At 34.8% G+C, this 19,454-nt stretch overlaps 2 protein-coding genes across 8 annotated transcripts in view; one reads left to right on the top strand and one right to left on the bottom strand.

Annotated features, from left to right (window-relative positions):
• LOC125652836 (serine/threonine-protein kinase atr-like) overlaps positions 1 to 12,324 on the bottom strand; it is a 107,355-nt gene extending 95,031 nt beyond the window's left edge. Inside the window, exons 1-8 of one of the 2 annotated variants that reach the window (XM_048882266.2) lie at positions 12,201 to 12,324; positions 10,811 to 10,881; positions 10,602 to 10,702; positions 10,305 to 10,490; positions 9,967 to 10,137; positions 1,951 to 2,060; positions 1,539 to 1,630; positions 1 to 9 (exon numbers count right to left, since the gene is read on the bottom strand). The exon at positions 1 to 9 is cut by the window's left edge and continues 106 nt beyond it. In XM_048882266.2, the coding sequence (XP_048738223.2) occupies positions 1 to 9; positions 1,539 to 1,630; positions 1,951 to 2,060; positions 9,967 to 10,137; positions 10,305 to 10,490; positions 10,602 to 10,702; positions 10,811 to 10,854 (713 nt within the window). In that variant the 5' untranslated portion in view covers positions 10,855 to 10,881; positions 12,201 to 12,324. Of the gene's footprint in view, positions 10 to 1,538; positions 1,631 to 1,950; positions 2,061 to 9,966; positions 10,138 to 10,304; positions 10,491 to 10,601; positions 10,703 to 10,810; positions 10,882 to 11,818; positions 11,881 to 12,200 lie in introns of those variants that run through there. The other variant, XM_048882267.2, reaches the window with a different exon arrangement.
• The window catches only part of LOC125650697 (protein FAM227B-like), a 29,994-nt gene continuing 22,441 nt past the window's right edge, over positions 11,902 to 19,454 (top strand). The window contains exons 1-6 of one of the 6 annotated variants that reach the window (XM_056166459.1): positions 11,902 to 12,169; positions 12,328 to 12,452; positions 12,742 to 12,947; positions 14,456 to 14,564; positions 15,120 to 15,260; positions 16,807 to 16,877. In XM_056166459.1, the coding sequence (XP_056022434.1) occupies positions 12,795 to 12,947; positions 14,456 to 14,564; positions 15,120 to 15,260; positions 16,807 to 16,877 (474 nt within the window). In that variant the 5' untranslated portion in view covers positions 11,902 to 12,169; positions 12,328 to 12,452; positions 12,742 to 12,794. Of the gene's footprint in view, positions 12,170 to 12,327; positions 12,453 to 12,741; positions 12,948 to 14,455; positions 14,565 to 15,119; positions 15,261 to 16,806; positions 16,878 to 17,202; positions 17,218 to 19,454 lie in introns of those variants that run through there. The other 5 variants (XM_056166458.1, XM_056166453.1, XM_056166455.1 and 2 more) reach the window with 5 other exon arrangements.

Raw genomic sequence — 19,454 nt, 5'->3', positions numbered from 1 at the left:
AATACTCTCCTGAAATTTGCATTTACGGTCATCTTTACACCAACAAGAGGCCTATTGGCCACATCATTCACCTGGGTAATAGTATTTTCCAATTTAAATAAACACTGGTCCCCATTTGCTACATCACATCTTTGCTAGCCAAGAGTGACGCTTGTTTCTGAAAAACCATTGAGCATCACCCTTGGCTAGCAAAGAGTGAATAAATTTCAATCTACACTACATATCAATTTCACAAATCATAGGAAAGAAAATTTATAATGTTTTGTCTTATAATCAATAGAGGTGTAACGAAATGACAATATATTGATCACAATCGCAAGTGTGCATAATATGCATATGGTATAGTGGGTTTTTTTCCACAGGTCTAAAATTTGGCTCAAAGGTGTTGCCTTCCAAACCGAAGTTGCAAACGTCCTTGATATCATTTGCAATCCTAAAACCTCATTGGGAGAACAGATCTGTTTTCATGGACCTACTTGCTGTAAAATCGCATTTCCTCCAGCACATCTTGAACAACTTACATTTTGAATCAAAACGTGAATAAAAATCAGTATATGCACCCAGGGGTGCATGAACCGAGTTGCATGGGATACATTGTAAAGCCAGGAATGATGTGGCATATTTATAACTGTGATGAACTAATTTCAGTTTTAAACTTTTCGAGTTACTGTCCAGAAACCATATTTGTCTGATGTTTTCAATCTATATTCGGTCACTGTGACTTTGACCTTTGTTCTCCAAAATCAATAGGGGCCTTGCTTTGCTGGTATCCAACAATATATCCAAGTTTCATTTGATTCAAATTCAAAATTTTCGAGTTATCCTCTGGAAACCAAATATTTTTAAAATTTTAAATCTATTTTCGGTCACTGTGACCTTGACCTTGGACCTATTTTCTCCAAAATCAATAGGGGTCTTCCTTATCTGGTACCCAATAATATATCAAAGTTTCATTTGATTCGGATTTAAACTTTCTGAGTTATCCTCCGGAAACCTAATTTTTCTGAAATTTTCATTCTATTTTCAGTCACTGTGACCTTGACCTTTGCCCATTTTTCTCCAAAATCAATAGGGGTTTTCCTTACCTGGTACCCAACAATATATCAAAGTTTCATTTGATTAAATTATAAACTTTTCGAGTTATCATTCGGAAACCAATTGTTGATGCCAAACCGCCCGCCAACCCGCATCACCAAACCAAAAGCTGAGTTCAACTTCATTGCAACTCGGCTAAAAATGTGGTTTCATTTTAAAAATACAATTTTTACAAAAGTAGTCCCCCAAAACAAGCCAATAAAATCAAATGTATTTCTAGAATAACTAACAGGCAAAACTGCATGTACTTTAATTTTTAGCATTTCTAGTTCAATGGTTTTTGAGAAGATTTTTTAAATGCTGTTCTTAACTTAACCTTGTGTCTACAGACAGAGATGGACATCCTCATTCAAGTATACCCCCCCCCCCCCAAAAAAAAAAAACAACCAACAACTCTGTTGCAGGGTTAGGATAAATATTGAAACACGGGTACAAACACTTACACCAAGTTCAACTGCAAACTTTCACATTCTTCTACAGTAAATACATCAAGACTTGGTACAGTGATGATATCTGTGTCAGTTCCAGGGTCATCCTTAAATGTAAAATGGGTCACTTTACAGTAATAATATCTGTCAGATCAAGGGTCATCCTTAAATGTAAAATAGGTCACTTTACAGTAAATTGTAGGAAACTTTGCACCCATCAGAATACCTGTTCATTTTGTATCATAATTCTTCTTTTTATCTGATCCGAAATGTCAATTAAAATATCTGGACACTTACATCTATACATATCAGTGAATAAAATATTCAACTTCACCCAATGAACCAATGATTTCTAGAAAAACACAGATTATGATGACAGTTTATTTCCTTGAGTTTTTCACCATGCCAACTGATAAATCATTCTGACCTTTTCTGGGTCCCTTAAACTCTTTTTCACAATGTCTTCATTCACATTAAATCTCTGTAACGTCTTCCCTGATTCTCCAGCATATAGGTTCTCGTTCACCTTTACCAGTTCTACGAACATCACATTTGTAAAATAAAAAGTACAAAGAACCAGTGTTTGACCATTAACTTTTCAAGACTTTATTCAAGCCAGACATGAATTCATATCAAATTTTGTTAGTACACTAGAAGAATTATCATTTACAATTTACAAAATATATTTGGATATCATGTTTCACAACTGCTAAAATAAAATCTGAAATATTCAAGTTAATCACTTTAATAAGCCCATCATCATATGTTTCACAGTAATAGCCTTAAACTTCATGCAGTCAACAATGAAAAAACAGCTTTGATAGTGCCATATTGGTATGTTCTTTGCAAATGAAACAAGACCCGAGATTATTGTTAAAATTCATGAGATTGACTACATATATATTCACAATCCAACTCAACATTCTTTTTATTGGTGTCAAGTATATGTTCTTTGCATTGCTAACAAAACTCAGATAATGCAACAGTCATTTCTGTTTCTGATCATTTTGCCTATCTTTATCCAATTTTGCTGCAATTAATTACAACAATCATAGTCATATGCCTGCTTTTAAGCCTGCCCAACAGTAGCATTTAAGGTCATATGCAATGTTTCTCAATTATATAAAAATTTTCATTTGGGGTATAATTTACATGCATTTTATCTTGCTTCTACAAAGAAAAAATTGGGGTATATTACCAGGTCTGTTTTAGACTAGAGTTAGCATATTTTGATAGTTCCTGGTTGTGGCAAGCAAAAATGTGAAGTCAGTTCTTATGTCTTACAGAGGGTTGTATAAATGTGAAGTCAGTTCTTATGTCTTACAGAGGGGTGTATAAATGTGAAGTCAGTTCTTATGTCTTACAGTATATATGTGGACATTACTAAGTTATTGTAGCAAAGATCTTTGAATCAATCAGGGATTGAACCCAGGACCCTTGCATTACTAGTTAAGTGATTTAACTAAGGAGCTAACTAAGGCCTGTATACCAAATATAGTATTGTAACATTGCTAAAATGTAAAATCTAAACCTATTTCAGAAATAAACATGAACTTTTCATATTGATGAAAAAAATAAGTTTTAGAAAATGAAATGTCGTGTATGACCTTTAAAGGGACTGATTCACGATTTTCCCCAAAATTTCCTTGTTCACTTTTAATGATAAAAATCTACTGTCTAATATGCTTAAAAGATTTCACATGAAAATTATGGTTATACATTATCACAGACGCTCATTTTAGAGAGGTTATTATTTGTTTTGTAAACAAAGATTGCGGTATGTTATTGTTTACGAAAATTCAAAAATACTTGGGGCTTATTACCAGGTCTGTTTTAGAGTTAGCATATTTTGATAGTTCCTGGTTGTGGCAAGCAAAAATGTGAAGTCAGTTCTCATGTCTTACAGAGGGTTGTATAAATGTGAAGTCAGTTCTTATGTCTTACAGAGGGTTGTATATATGTGAAGTCAGTTCTTATGTCTTATAGAGGGTTGTATATATGTGAAGTCAGTTCTTATGTCTTACAGAGGGTTGTATATATGTGAAGTCAGTTCTTATGTCTTACAGAGGGTTGAATATATGTGGACATTACTAAGTTATTGTAGCAAAGATCTTTGAATCAATCAGGGATTGAACCCAGGACCCTTGCATTACTAGTGATTTAACCAAGGAGCTATCCAGACTGATATATGAAGTGTAGTAATATTATTCAAACCTACTTCAGAAATCATATAAGAACTCAAATGGAAATAAAAGTTTTAGAAAAGATGAGAGAAACATTGCATATGACCTTAAATATTACATTTACCAAAGCAAAAAATAAAATTGAAGGTTCACTGGTTAAGTAGCCAACTGAAAATTAATTTCTGATTTTTTAAACATTCTATTTCCACAATACAGTGAATTTTCAGTTAGTCCAGTCAGATTGATTGGTCATGAAAGTTAACAGTCTGTGGTGCAAATTAGTCTGAGATGAATGGACTAAAGTTAATTTAAAACCCTGGCAGACCCCTTGAGACTTCATTTCTCTGAATCTGATTTGTGAGATTTATGAGATTCTCAAATGTTCCATACTACAAGCTTAAATAAGAAATATTCAATTCTGAATGTACACTCCATCACAAACTTGATAAAAAGGAGAAACAGATACAGATAAGATAAGTTTTTTTTATTCCAATTTTGGGCCCAGAGGGCATAAAAGCAAGACAGATAATAAAGAAGGAAATTTCAAAAAAGAAAGAAAGTTTACAACATTAACTGCAGGTTACATAGACTGCGAACTACATGTGGATGTAGCATGTTGGGGAAACGAGTACATACATATATGTACATATCTGTACATACATGTACTACATATGTAAGTTAACAGACAGGAGACTTGTTTCAAAGTCAGATGCATACATGTGATAATTTCAATGAGACAATGGGTGAGATCTTGCTCATTTAAGGGTGGGAGTTTGGGGGTCTTGGGATGAAGTTTTTATCAGCCTCTCAACAATCCACATTTCCCATACAATATTCATGTATGAATTGTTGTTTTTGAAACAAAATGCAAACAAGAGGCCCATGGGCCACATTGCTCACCTGAGTCACCTTGGCCCATATCTGAAGACTTTCCATATATATTTGCATGTAAAACCGTAGTCCCTATTGTGGCCCCAACCTATCCCTGGAGGCCATGTTTTTATAAACTTGAATCTGCACTATGTAAGAAATCTTTCATGTAATTGTCAACTTCTTTGGCCCAATGGTTCTTGAGAAGAAGATTTTTAAAGATTATCATAAATATATTTGTATGGAAAACTTTGATCCCTATTGTGGCCTCAACCTACCTCTGGGGGCCATGATTTGAACAAACTTGAATCTGCATTATGTCAGGAAACTCTCATGTAAATCTTAGCTCTTCTGGCCCAGTGGAGAAGATTTTTAAAGATTTTCCCTATTTATTTCTATGTAAAACTTTGATCCCTTATTGTGGCCCCAACCTACCCCCGGAGGTCATGATTTGAACAAACTTGAATCTGCACTATGTCAGGAAGCTTACATGTAAATGTCAGCTCCTCTGGCCCAGTGGTTCTTAAGAAGATTTTTAAATGACCCTACCCTAATTTTGAATTTTTGTGATTATCTCCCCTTTGAAGGGGGCATGGCCCTTCATTTGAACAAACTCGAACATCCTTCACCTAAGGATGCTTTGTGCCAAGTTTGGTTGAAATTGACTCAGTGGTTCTGGAGAAGAAGATGAAAATGTGAAAAGTTTACAATGATGACGCCGACGATGCCAACAGACAAATTTTGATCAGAAAAGTTCACTTCAGCCTTTGGCTCAGGTGAGGTAAAAAAACAGAGTAAGATAATTTATCAAAATTAAACCTATCATTAGTTAATACTGATTTCATATATTAGTATATAAAGGTATACAACTTTTGACAAAAAGAAGAGCACATTTAGTAGTGTTAAATCTAAAGCAAACTAGCATGGCGCCGCACCACGTCCTTTTTGGCTGGCGCCATGTCCTTTTTATTTGCACCATGCCCTTTTTCTTCTATAAAATTTTTCAAAATATTTGTTAGTATATACAATTGTTCTTTATTTCACAAGGTTGATTGAAAAATTAAAATCAAGGCAGCAGGTACCAACTTTAAATGAGGCTGAATGATTATTCTATTACTATCATAGTACGATACAATGAAAGTGCCCCGAAATTGTCTTGCCGTGACGAAAAGTGCCCTTTTGAACATATGATATGTGTGCCCTCTCTAGATCCTAGATTTAACACTATTTAGACATCTTCTCTGTGGTGGCCTTTTCACTTCATTAATAATATAAAGATAACTTAGAACTATTCCAGCAAAAACAAGAGGTACTGTGAGCAATGCTCACTAAGAATACCCCCCGCTTACCCCAATCTCCCAAAGGATGTTGGTAATAGGTATAAACTACCTCTTTTTTGAGTGTAAAAAACAAATGGCATGACAAACCGAACCATATTGCTACTTCGATGTCCAGTGCGCGTGACCTTTGACCTTTTGAACCCAAAATCGATAGGGAACATCTTCATCCCATGGGTAGTCCATATGAATGATATGGTGACTGTAGGTGGAAAGGATAATGCTTTAGAGCCCGGAAACCATTGCGTCTACAGACGGACGGATGGACAGACAGATGGACAACCCGATTCCAGTATACTCCCCCACAACTTGTTGCGGGGGGTATAACAATATTGGGGGGGGGGGGGGGGGGGGGGGAGGCACTTTATTTTTAAGACAGCCACCCATACAATTAAATTTTCCTCTGTTACCACCACCCATACAATTAGATTCTCCCCTGCCACCACCACCCATATAAATAAGATAAAGAATTCAATACTGAAATCGCCTGTATATTAAGATTTTCCTTTAAAGGTACAGTGAAACTTCTCCAAACCGGCCCCTCAGAAAACCGGTTCTCCCTGAATATCGGCCAATTTTCAAAGTCCCGGCAGAAACCTTAACATTTCCTTACAAAGAAAGTCTCACAAAACCGGCCACCCCTGAAAACCGGACATCGGCCACTTTTTAAAGTACAATTGTTAACAAACATGCGTAATTTACCCTTATAATACCAGCCACTATTTGAAGACTAGAAAATTTTGGCCAGAGGGGTGATTAAGACTGGCCAGGTGTGAAAAATGACTGATCTACTGGCCTGGTGGGAAATTATCAACCGGAGGTGTGAAAAACACTACTGGCCTCTATAAGTTCTATAGTTTACCTGTGCTGTTCAGGGTTTTAATTGGTGCTTGGCTAATCCAAGTGACCCTTTCAAATTTCTGTAGGAAATGTTATAAACAGATATGCACACTGTCAGATTGAATGAATACAATCAATACGCCATATTGTTGCACCATGGATATAAGTGGTAGTTAATAAACAACAAACCCATGACTGTTAATGATAATTTTCAATAGATAAATGATTTGGGGGGGGGGGGGGGGTTTCCATAGACTTAAAATTCCTAAGAAATATCAAAATTAAAATTTCATATTTACTACTGTACTTTTCAAAAACATTAAAACAAATTTGTTAACGATATAAGCAATGGATGTAAACAGTTTTTATAAGTAAGAGGAATTCCAATAATAGGCCTCTGTGTTTTCTTAATGCATCCTGTTATAATTTTTTAGTTAAAAATAGATGAGTGCAGCAAGACTCTTTCTCGTAATAATTACCTGTAGGTAAAAGCGGACTAGTTTGATCTCCACCGATAATTGATCATAGATCCCCATATCAAAGTGAGCAGTACCTACTCTGTGTATTAATTGCAGCAATCAAATGGCTATGTGTTTGTTTTGTTTATTAAAACATAAGCAGAAATTCTACATAAATACTGCTAGTCTTCAAATTTCTATACATATATCAAATGCAGTTTTATTTAAACGGAATGTTTTCCATTATTTATGCATGTCAATGTAAAAATGTTTATTCATGTTTAATTAGTTTTAGTGCTATAAATTGAAAATAAACATGTTAGTAAATTATTTTGTTTTATTTCCAATAGTGAAATAATAGTCGTTGAACACCATATTATATGGTTTGTGGTATGTCAATGAAATATCTCATAAAAATTGAGCTGAAATGTCTTTAAATGCTAAATTCTCGGTATACCGGCCACCCCTCTAAACCGGCCGGTTTTTTTGGTCCGACAGTTGGCCGGTTTTGAGAAGTTTCACTGTAGTTTAGTTTCAACAAGTTCAAATTGGTTTTAATCCTATATATTTACATTCACTGAATCTTTTCTCTCATATTTCTTTAGAAATTGACATTGTTTTCAACATACAATGAATACATGTTTGTTGCAAACTAGCTTGATTCAGTTTTCTAGTACTACCTGTCTTAATAATCATTACCAAGTCAAAGGTCAAATGGGGTATTGACCGTTTCATTTAACGTAACAAATGGATCAACCATATGATATTTTAGAACTTAAGTCTAGTTTATATTTTTAAAAGTGCATAAAAATATAAACGATAAAATGTCTTTCTTTGTTGTTTCATCGGGAGATGAAGGTAGCAATCATTGCAGAAAAAAATTACATATTTTGGTTTCCAATGCAATTTTGGTAGGGAGAAAAAAAAGGATGATCTCAGCATATAAAATGAAAAAAAAAATTCAATTAATTTTGTATACTTTGGAAACATGTGAGTTGTAGAAACCTAGCTCTGTTTGCTTAATATAAATAAACAGTTTCACTAGACTAATGATGTGGGGTATTGTCATATCATTTCTAGACTAGATGTACATGTCCTTTTTATTTTACTCATGTCATGTTAATTATTGAAATAACAAGAAGTTGGTTTTTTTTTAATGATATAAAACTAAATAAAATATGAAATTATACCACTTAAAATTTAGATTCACATATATTGTTACTCTCTTTATTGCTTTTAAAAGACATGTGTCTTATTACATCAGTTACAATATGTATACATAAAATAGTATTGTATAGCGGTGTACAAATTCAAGCAAGCAAGGGAAAAGAACTTTTCAATGAGTTAGGTTTTCTCGCAACATAAGTGCAAGACAGATATTTCCCTAAATTACAAAGTGTATGCATATAGATGTGACTTTTTCCTTTGACTTTTCCCCTACAATCTCACGTACAGCAAACTCGCGAATATTCCATTTAAAATTTCAGTCCCAAGCACAATATTTACCTGATTTATATCGCAATCAGGCAAATTTTTCACTATAATGGTATACCAGGTGGGAGATTTCATATCCGATTTACCCCGCACATATCAAAGTCTCGAAATTCACACCTTGATAGCTTGGGTATAATAATTGATTCAGAATGCCGATTAAACAAGATCACCGCCAAACTATTACCTGTGCATTTTAAAACGAAAGTGTTAGGGGCGATAATTCCCAGAATAGTCATACTCCACTGAAATCAAAAGTAGGAATCATGTTGTAATCGAAAAATGTAGTCGTTTCATAAAGGTGAAATTACACGAAAAGGTTGTAAAACTCATAATCGTTGGTTGCGTTAGACAGGTGGTCGTTTAGGACAGGTACAATAGGTTGGGTAATGCCTTGGAGGGGAAAGTTTTACGGTAACATTGAGTTATCTGCCCATTTATCAATCTTTTTTCGTACTTAATGTAATAGGATGGCTCCGCTTTTCTTCTTCTTTTGTAATAAAAGAAACGTAACATGATACATTTTCATTTTTATCATAATTCATAGGCACCTATGTTTTCTTTTTCAACCTGGAAGACAACCACCCATACAAATATATTTTCCCAAATCACCCCCGCTCATCCAAAAAAATATCGGCTGTCGTTCCCCCCCCCCCCCCCACACGTTTTTTGCTGGAATGGCTCTAATCTAGCTTCCACGTTTCCTCAAGTCGTTGGCTGTCAACATACTGGGCTCAAGATTAAATTATTTTGCGACATGGTGAAAAAGTGTGATCATATTGAGTTATAATATCCTGTAGACAACAGGCACATGTTTATGGTTTTCTTCCTATTCAGTTCAGTTCATCCAAGATGCAACAATTTTAAAGACAAACGGTGCCCTTCTTTAAAATGAAAATTAGGAAATGCATGATAATTTGTTACCCACTCTTGAGATGGACTCAAAAAGCGTGAAATTCTTGCACAAAGTGTGAGATATCACATGTATGTATGTACATGAGAGTTATCCAAAACAACGAAAGTAGAAATTAGCTGATGACAAGAAAGCACTGCAGCTTAGTGCTTTAGTAAAAGGAATTTTCTCATTGTTTACACCAAAATTCTAGAAAACTACAAGTAACTAGTTCTATATAGAAGAAAAGCCAAGGTGTCTTGCAAAATAAATCTTGGTACTGTAATAACCATGTTTGTGATGGATGGACAGATAGATGGGAGGAGACATGTATGTGTATAGTTGAGAGGGTCTGTGGAATTGTACACACACCTGTCACTGTGTGGATGAGTTCTGTCAGGAGCTGTGAGAAGCAGTAGAGGTCTCGCCATTTAATGGCCTGTAGTAGCTCCACCGTGATTTTCTGACACATGTTGTGTAGACCTGTACATTCTGGCTTACTCTGAAGCCAGATCATCTTCAGTAAAAACCAGCGACTGAAAGCTACAAGTTTATCGTTTTCAAAGAATAATTCATGCAATAATTCTACATGTTATAACTACAAGAAACTCAATATTTTTAGCTTAATGAGAGATGCTTTAAAGTGTCTCATAACAGTCTTTAATAAAAGAGATACGTGAAAAAGAAAAACTTAAATCCTGGAGATTCACCAAACGAGAGCAGCTCCTCCTTGGGTAACTGAGTGATGCGGGTGTGGCCCAGTAGAGGGGTTTCATCCCCTGGTGTGTGGGTGGGTGGGATGAAGAACTCCCTGTTGCTGACCACACAGTGATGACACCACTGTAATACTGTGTGACACTCGCTGTTTTCTCCAGTACTGGTCAGAGACTCGGCAACTAAAAACATAACGCCCACATTTCTACAGAAATAGATTAACAGCATTGACTGACATTGATACCACTGTCGGTTCTGATATACTGCAACATTAACTAGTTTTTTTTTATTACTTCTCTTTTTATCTGACAAACATCCCTCTAATATCTTCAGTATCAGGATGCGTCCCTCAAACACGGTCTTTGTTCGGTTACCGTCATCCTGCCCCTGGAATCTTCAGATTTACAACATAAAACGTAGATAAATGGCAACATAAATAGTATCTTATAAACTCACTATTCTGTCAATATTCAAACAATTGAAGAACTTTATATAAATATACCTTTGGAGTAAATGAAGAACTTCTGCTAATTGCTTCCTCGACATCTTATTTCTTCATTTCACTGACCGATTCTAAATTGTTTAAAAAGATCATGTTAATATAACATACATCTTTCTGTGACAACCATTTTCTCTGCATCATGATTTCATAAAGAATAATCTAATTAAAATTAGATCCGCTCACGTTTATCGCTATACAAGGATTTAACGAAACCATATATGAAGGTCAAATCTAGTGATGTTTTGGTCTAACCAATCGACAGTGTGAACTCAGATCATTCGGAACACCGAAATCTTACAAATAGCTGTCGAAGTATTCCGGTAATAACAAAATATGACTGTGCTAATGCTAAATATAATAAAAGATATCAAATTCAAATATTTCAAATTATATTCACAAAACTTTCAAAAATACATTTTTGTAAGATATATCACTTTATATAGTAAACAAGCTTATCTTTTAAAAAAGATTAGGGTGCTTGCGCCATATCTATTATCTATTATTATATCTCAAAATGTTTTCGCTATATAAATGTTAGGTGAATAAATTTGCTATTTCTTCTGGATAACGCTAGCCGTGAAATAGTTTCTGAACTATCTCATCCCAGGGGGAAATAGTCTCAAAACTATTTCCACGTTTTCTTTTCTGTGACGTCAAAGTCTGAAAACTCTAATTAGTTTACCAGTCGAATAACCTCAGTTGATTCCATCTAATGCCGAATGTTAGGCCTAGTTTACTTCACTTTGGTATGTCTGACACAAGTAAAGTCTACTTTGGTATAATAAAACACCTATTTACTGACTATTCGGACAATAGAAATAATAATATAGACATAGACAGGTCGACGGATCGGCAGATAGACAGGTTGGCAGGTAGACAGGTCAGCAGGTAGACGGGTAAAAAGAAATTTACATTAAGGACAAAGGGTCAAAATAAATAGCTGTCGACCTGCTTACCTGTCTACCGGCAAATAGGAGTCAACCGGCCAAAACAAACACATAGGCCTACTTATAGATGAATAGAACCCAATCACAGCTATATAATTGAACATCCGCCGTATAATGGAATTACATGTCCGTTAACTCCATTTGAACCGGGAAAAGACCTAAAACATAATTTGGAATTGAAAAAAGGGAGGTATTTTCCGGCTTTGCTAATTTTTATCACCATATACTATGATATAGTGGTCAATCACCGGTACCTGATAGTTCAATGACAAAAGAGTCACTGAATCATTCAGGATACCCGGGTTCGAATCCCAGTCTAGCCTTTACTATTGTTTACTAACGTTTTCTGTTTCCATTCCAAGTTTACAAATGCCTTCCCCTTTACAGTTAAATGATGCCAGTACTACAGCAGGTAACGAAAAAGTAAACATTACAAAACTTACCCATTTAATTAAATGAACAAATCGCTTCAAAAAAAATCACTAACTAAGTAACTTCTGAACTTCTGCTATCTTGCATTTATTTTTTCACAAATAATGGCGCCTTTCTCAATTTTGTTACCTTTAAAAGCTGAAGAGTTCTTCGGAACTTTAATACTGTCGGAATGCTTCTAGAGCTTACTTTGCCATTAGGCTGAATCTTGGAGTGCGTTCTTGACAACAGAGCGGGGGAACAAAATGTAATAAATTGATAAAGTAAGTAACTCGTATCATGCAAGGATTTTAAGTGACTATAGACATAAAAGTTTAAAATGAATTTATTGTAGAAAAGTTTCATTTTTTGTTACATTACTAGACTCTATGGCATTGCGAATTTTCTCAAACTTTCACTGCCATATATTTTTGATGTACAAAATACTTTCGTTCAAATTTATTCTCAGTGGTAAGAATTTCTTTGCTTAAGATTCATTTTCATAGCATATCCAGATACCCGTCATTTGTGAGTGATCTACGTGGTATTGTTTAAAAGATTTTATACTTTTAGTCACTGCACAATGTCTGCCATTATGTGAGACTGATTTCTTGGAGAAATTCAATATGGCTAAAGTAATGGACCCCCATATTGCTGCCATCATGGCACAGTATGACACACCATCAGCAGAAGGAAAACCTAAGGAGGGGGCAACCATAGAGAAGAAAAAACCTGTACCTCCCACAAACTACGAAGAGTTCATGAAAGTTGAGGGGCTGGTAAACATGTTTTTCCCTTAAATAAGATAAGAATATCTAATTTTGTAATACAACTTCAATATGCATTTTTCGAGATAGGAGGTGGTTTTAGTACTATTCTAAATTTGTAAGTGGGACAGAGTACAGCTACGACCAGTTAAAAGATGATAAAAATGTGAAAAGCGGCTTCTGTTTAATTATGTAAATGTAAGAAATACAGAATATTATTGAAAGAAATGTTTTACTAACATGAAACATAGAAATGATGTCATATTTGCTACTAATATCCTAGATAATGATATGTATGAACAACAAAATGATATGATACATTTGAAGTGTTTATTCACTCCCTGAAATTGCCTGAAATTTGCTTTCTGTGTCAATCGAATTCGGGTGATGAAACTGCATATCAGAAACTTAGGTGAATATTATTTTATGCAGTGGTGCATGGGCATTTGTCCCACCCTGCGTGTAAACAAATATCTCGCACCTTACTATGTATGAGAGTGCCCTAACAGGAAATAACCCAGGTGCATTTCAAAACTTCCATATGGGTCTTACTTGCATACTTTTTCCATCATAGATGAAAATATGAAATAAACTTTTCTCAGCTGAAAAATGCCTATATCTTGATCAGGTAAATGGTGCAATCCGTAGTCAAAATCAGAGTGTAATTGATATGAAACAGGTCAGACAACATTTGACCCAATAATAGGTTGTATTGGCAAACTAGATCATTATAACGAACATAGAAATTTTTATCTGATATTGATGTTTTGATTTCACTCCTTGCAGAATGAAAACTTTAAATTTCTCATAAAAGTCAGATAATGATGCACTTCCTGTGACAGACAAGTAAAAATTCAGATAATGATGCACTTCCTGTGAGAGACAAGTAAAATGTCAGATAATGATGCACTTCCTGTGAGAGACAAGTAAAATGTCAGATAATGATGCACTTCCTGTGAGAGACAAGTAAAAAGTCAGATAATGATGCCCTTCCTGTGACAGACAAGTAAAATGTCAGATAATGATGCACTTCCTGTGACAGACAAGTAAAAAGTCAGATAATGATGTACTTCCTGTGACAGACAAGTAAAAAGTCAGATAATGATGTACTTCAGCATTGCGCTCAAAATCACACGGCCTCTCACCTCTGGTCGACGTGGGTTCGATTCCCACTCGCGCTGGTAAGTGAGAAAGTTTCCCAGTTTACTTTCGGAAGGTCGGTGGTCTCTTCCCAGGTACATTGTATCTCCAGGGTTCTCTCTTCCACCATTAAAAAGGGGTGCCACCAGATAACTGAAAAATTGTTGAGTGTGGCGGAAAATGGCAAAAACTAAACATGTACTTCCTGTGACAGACAAGTCACTGATAGGATGACACATTTCTCGCTACAGTTCATCTTCGCTAGCCAAGGGTTTTCAGTCCACTCTGCTCTCCATGAACTATGTGGGGAGCAGAGTGGACCGAAAACCTTAGGCTACTAAAGATGGCTACAGATGCAATGTTCTATAATTTTTTTATAGGAAGAATGGCCCCAGAGACTGACATCAGAAGGCGCTCTGGATATTTCTGATGAGGCGTTTCTTCTTGGATCTCAGGAAGACATTGCAGCTATACTAAGAGAGTCTGCACGTATCCTTCATTTAAAATTACATTTAAAACTGGTCAGACTGTTCTAATGAAAAAGAAAAGCTTTTTGAATCATAATGAATTGTTAATGAAGTGAATACTTTTCTTTCATAGAATATAGGAATTACACAATCATATTTACAGGGGAATTTGTAAACTATTACTTGATTTAATAGATTGTAGTGAATTGATACACAGCCTGTCAAAGAAAGACAGTGAGAAAAATAAAATATTCAGGAAATCTTAGGTTCCTTTTCTATATTTTACATATAGATTTGATAGAAAAAAATTCAAAATCTTGGTGTCTATGGCATTAAATTTCCGATTTAAAAAAATATATATTTTCCAGAATATCACAATGTATTGACACGTATCTGAATAAATTAGCATGCAATATTGATATTGTTTTTTGAGACATTATTCTTCATATTAAATCAAATTTAATTTTTTTTTAAATGAATACTTTTGAAAATTATGATAGACATCCAATTCATGGACTCTTTCAAGCATTTCACACGTTTTATCTTGCACTGTGTTTTTCCTGAGTTGACATCCTAGCTCTTGGTCTTCATATGCTGGAGGATTTAGAGAATAGGCTGGATAAGCTGGAAGACAAACTCCGGTTCTATGCTGACCAAGTTGTCACTGAGGAGAAGAAACTTCAGCGTGAAGAGGACATACCGTACGGAGTCAGTCGAGGTAACACGGTCTATTACATACCCTACGGAGTCAGTCGAGGTAACACGGTCTATTACATACCCTACGGAGTCAGTCGAGGTAACACGGTCTATTACATACCGTACGGAGTCAGTCGAGGTAACACGGTCTATTACATACCGTACGGAGTCAGTCGAGGTAGCACGGTCTATTACATACCGTACGGAGTCAGTCGAGGTAACACGGTCTATTACATACCCTACGGAGTCAGTCGAGGTAGCACGGTCTATTACATACCCTACGGAGTCAGTCGAGGTAACACGGTCTATTACATACCCTACGGAGTCAGTCGAGGTAACACGGTCTATTACATACCCTACGGAGTCAGTCGAGGTAACACGGTCTATTACATACCGTACGGAGTCAGTCGAGGTAGCACGGTCTATTACATACCGTACGGAGTCAGTCGAGGTAACACGGTCTATTACATACCCTACGGAGTCAGTCGAGGTAGCACGGTCTATTACATACCCTACGGAGTCAGTCGAGGTAACACGGTCTATTGGGATGTATTACTCCAATGAAGTATGAAAGTTCAGGTTTAGATTTCAAATGTCAGCCAGAGGAGATCAAACTCAAAGAGACAAAAAGATTCTCAGACCCTCTGTCAGAATTCATTCTAATTAAAATTAGATCCTATGATCCGCTCATCTACTATCGCTACACTACTGTAGTGATAGTAGATGATTGAGCAGATCATAGGATCTAATTTTAATTAGATTGGTCAGAATTGGACATAAACTCGCTAATCATTTTCATACTTCATGGTGACGGCCTGATCCAATTCAAATTTTAAATCAAACCAGGATTTTCCTTCTCCATGTTGATGATATCATCTATGATACTTGCCATATCTATATCAGATCCACTTAATTCTCCGAAAGTGTTCTATGGTAAAAATATTTCTTCACCACTTTTCAATTTGTTTCTTTTTTTAAATGCTGTCTGATTTTATTATCACTGCAGTCTGATGATGTATTATTGGACTGGGAATCATTATTATCGGACAGCTACAGGTAAACGTTTAGACTGCAAGAACAAAGGCATGACGTCACAGCAATGTTTTAATGCCTGAGATTTTTAAATGAAAAAATGTACACTAGGGATAGAGCTAAACCTAATCATGCGCTTATTTGTAAATGAATATTGTTTAATTTACATGTAAATTTGTACACTACTGGTATGTATACTGATCTGACATCTAAAGTCACCCAAATGTGCAAGGCACTGGCATTACCAAATGCTAGCATTAGTTTCCAGCATTTATTACACATTTTCAAATGATTGCTTTTAATCAAATACTACAATTAGTTTACAACACTTATTAGATCTACACATTTTTAGATAATTAATTGATTCTATGCTAAAGCTACAAATTATTTTACAGCATATATTGTACAGCTGATTGATTCTAATCTAATGCTACGTTTACAGTATATATTGTACAGCTGATTGATTCTAATCTAATGCTACGTTTACAGTATATATTGTACAGCTGATTGATTCTATGCTAATGCTACGTTTACAGCATTTATAACACAAATGGCTGAATCCGATGCTGTGAAGAGTCACCACAGTGCCCGGGGGAGGAAAACCATGGTACGTACAGTTATCTGGAGTCTTAACAATTAATAACTAGGTTTCTAAAAAATCTAGTATAATATGAGGAGTAGAATTTATAGTGAATTAATGTGTGTCTTCACATGTGACAAGTAAGGCGTTTTTTTATCTAACAAGTCAATGTCTGTGATGTGACATTGAAGATTAATTGAAATGTTTTACACAGGGTCTATGCATTTTTAATTTGTTTAACGATTCGATGGTTATATAACATTAAAAAGTGATTGACTTGGTGGAGGACAGTTATATAAAATGTTACATGCTGTTTACTAATGTTGTATGCATGATTATGTATTGATTTCAGACCAAAGAAGATTCGGTATAATTTTATAACTTCTTTATGTAAATTAGCACTTATATATATAGTATAAACCTATTTTCATCAAATTTGCTATCACAAGAAAAAACTTCCATTTGGCAAAAAAGAAGTTTTTGGTGTTGGTTGTTTCATGTCACTCACAGTGCCTGCATTAATGAAATTCAATAATAGTAAGAATAAAAATCAAATTGGTTCAGGCTGCAATCATAGTAAGAATAAAAATCAAATTAGTTCAAGCTTACTTTAAACGTATTTTATTGAGATTCTCAATAGGATTGGGCAACAGGCATAGCCTATGTAGGCCCTCTCCCATGGTTCAGGCTGCAATCATAGAATAAAAATCAAATGGTTCAGGTCGCAATTATAGAATAAAAATCAAATGGTTCAGGGTTGCAATTATAGAATAAAAATCAAATGGTTCAGGCTGCAATGATAGAATAGAATAAAATCCAAAATGGTTCAGGCTGCAGTGATAGAATGAAATATTTAAGATAGCTCCACCCCCATGTGACTTAATTAATTAATTATCAATATTATTGGTTCAATGTGGAAAAACTGTGTTGATTTCCATTTGTAGTTTGATTTAATCAATAACTTAAGAAAATATAGGATGCCACCTTTTTAAAGTTGTCAGACATACATAAATAGAAGTAATTAAGTTAATTAACGCTAGAAATTATCACACATATTTTCATTAAACTGCATAATAAACATACATGGAAAGGGATAGAGATGGCAAAATTTTACTTCAACAGTTTAAAAAAGAAAACCTGCCATTTTGTAAAGATATATATAAATTAGTTGTGGCTATTAGGGAAATTATTGTATAATGGACATACAATAAAGAAAATACATGTACCAGCATAGGAGTTATTGCCCTTGACATCATTTATAGAAAATATATACTTTTTGAGTATCAAATAGTTTACCAAATTTTCTATTATACACAAAGTTTGATGTCACTATTTTAGCATGTATAAATTCTTATAGAATAGATTGCACGATAATCATTAGACCCATGAGGTGTAATTATCCTATTTAAGTCTTATTGGCATGTCACCTATGTGATGAATTTCATGTTAGAATGGAGCTTCAGTCGTGTTCATCGAGTTCTCGAGATCCCCACATAGAAAACGACCAACTACTTTACCATTAAATGGCCTAGTTTTACTTAGATAACTATATATTCAGCAAACTGCTTTATGGAATGATCTACGTAGCATCAGTTTAATTTGTTTTATTGATAATTGTAAGTGTATTAATGATTGTAAGAGCCAGTTAATATTTAAAGGTTATAGACTTTGTATGGGAAAATATGACGACCGAGTTTTTTGGCGCGTAGATGGACCGAGCTTGTGAGGTCCGTTCGCGACAAAACATGAGGTCGTCATATTTCCCATACAAAGTCTATAACCTTTTTATTATATACTTTAAATTTCATTTAGAAACTAACAATAATTTTATTTTTAACAATAACTTTATCGGTTTAACTGAGTAAAAGATGAAAAACACAAAAAATTTGAAAATTAACGGCGTAGAAATTTGATTGTGACGTAATGTTTGCGGGCCGGAATGTTTCCGGGCATATATCATGTGATATATGCCCGCAAACTTTTAAAGAAAAAAGAAGAGATGAAATTGAAAGTATATAATAATTTCTAATCTAATTCAGTGTCTCTATATCACACACATACTTGCCAGCACTGAATTAACCAATCACTTTCCTTTTTATTTCCACTGACAAGCAATAACAAATCACAGAATTCTTCTGTATATGTCAACCTTTACTAGGATTAAAATACACATCTGGTTATATAGTTTTATTAGTGTGTAAGTCAGTCAAAGGCTTAAAGCCCGTATTCATATATATCTGTTTGGGACTAAGACATTATATAAACTAGCAAGCTAGATGTGGGACTAAGCCATTATATAAACTAGCAAGCTAGATGTGGGACTAAGACATTATATAAACTAGCAAGCTAGGTGTGGGACTAAGACATTATATAAACTAGCAAGCTAGATGTGGGACTAAGACATTATATAAGCTAGCAAGCTAGGTGTGGGACTAAGACATTATATAAACTAGCAAGCTAGGTGTGGGACTAAGACATTATATAAACTAGCAAGCTAGATGTGGGACTAAGACATTATATAAACTAGCAAGCTAGATGTGGGACTAAGACATTACATAAGCTAGCAACCTAGATATGGGATTAAGACATTATAAGCTAGTAAGC

Source organism: Ostrea edulis, chromosome 5 (genome assembly GCF_947568905.1).
Source record: "Ostrea edulis chromosome 5, xbOstEdul1.1, whole genome shotgun sequence".
NCBI classification, from domain to species: domain Eukaryota; kingdom Metazoa; phylum Mollusca; class Bivalvia; order Ostreida; family Ostreidae; genus Ostrea; species Ostrea edulis.
The sequence above is the reverse complement of the archived record's forward strand: the minus strand, read 5'-3'. Positions and strand labels throughout refer to the sequence as shown.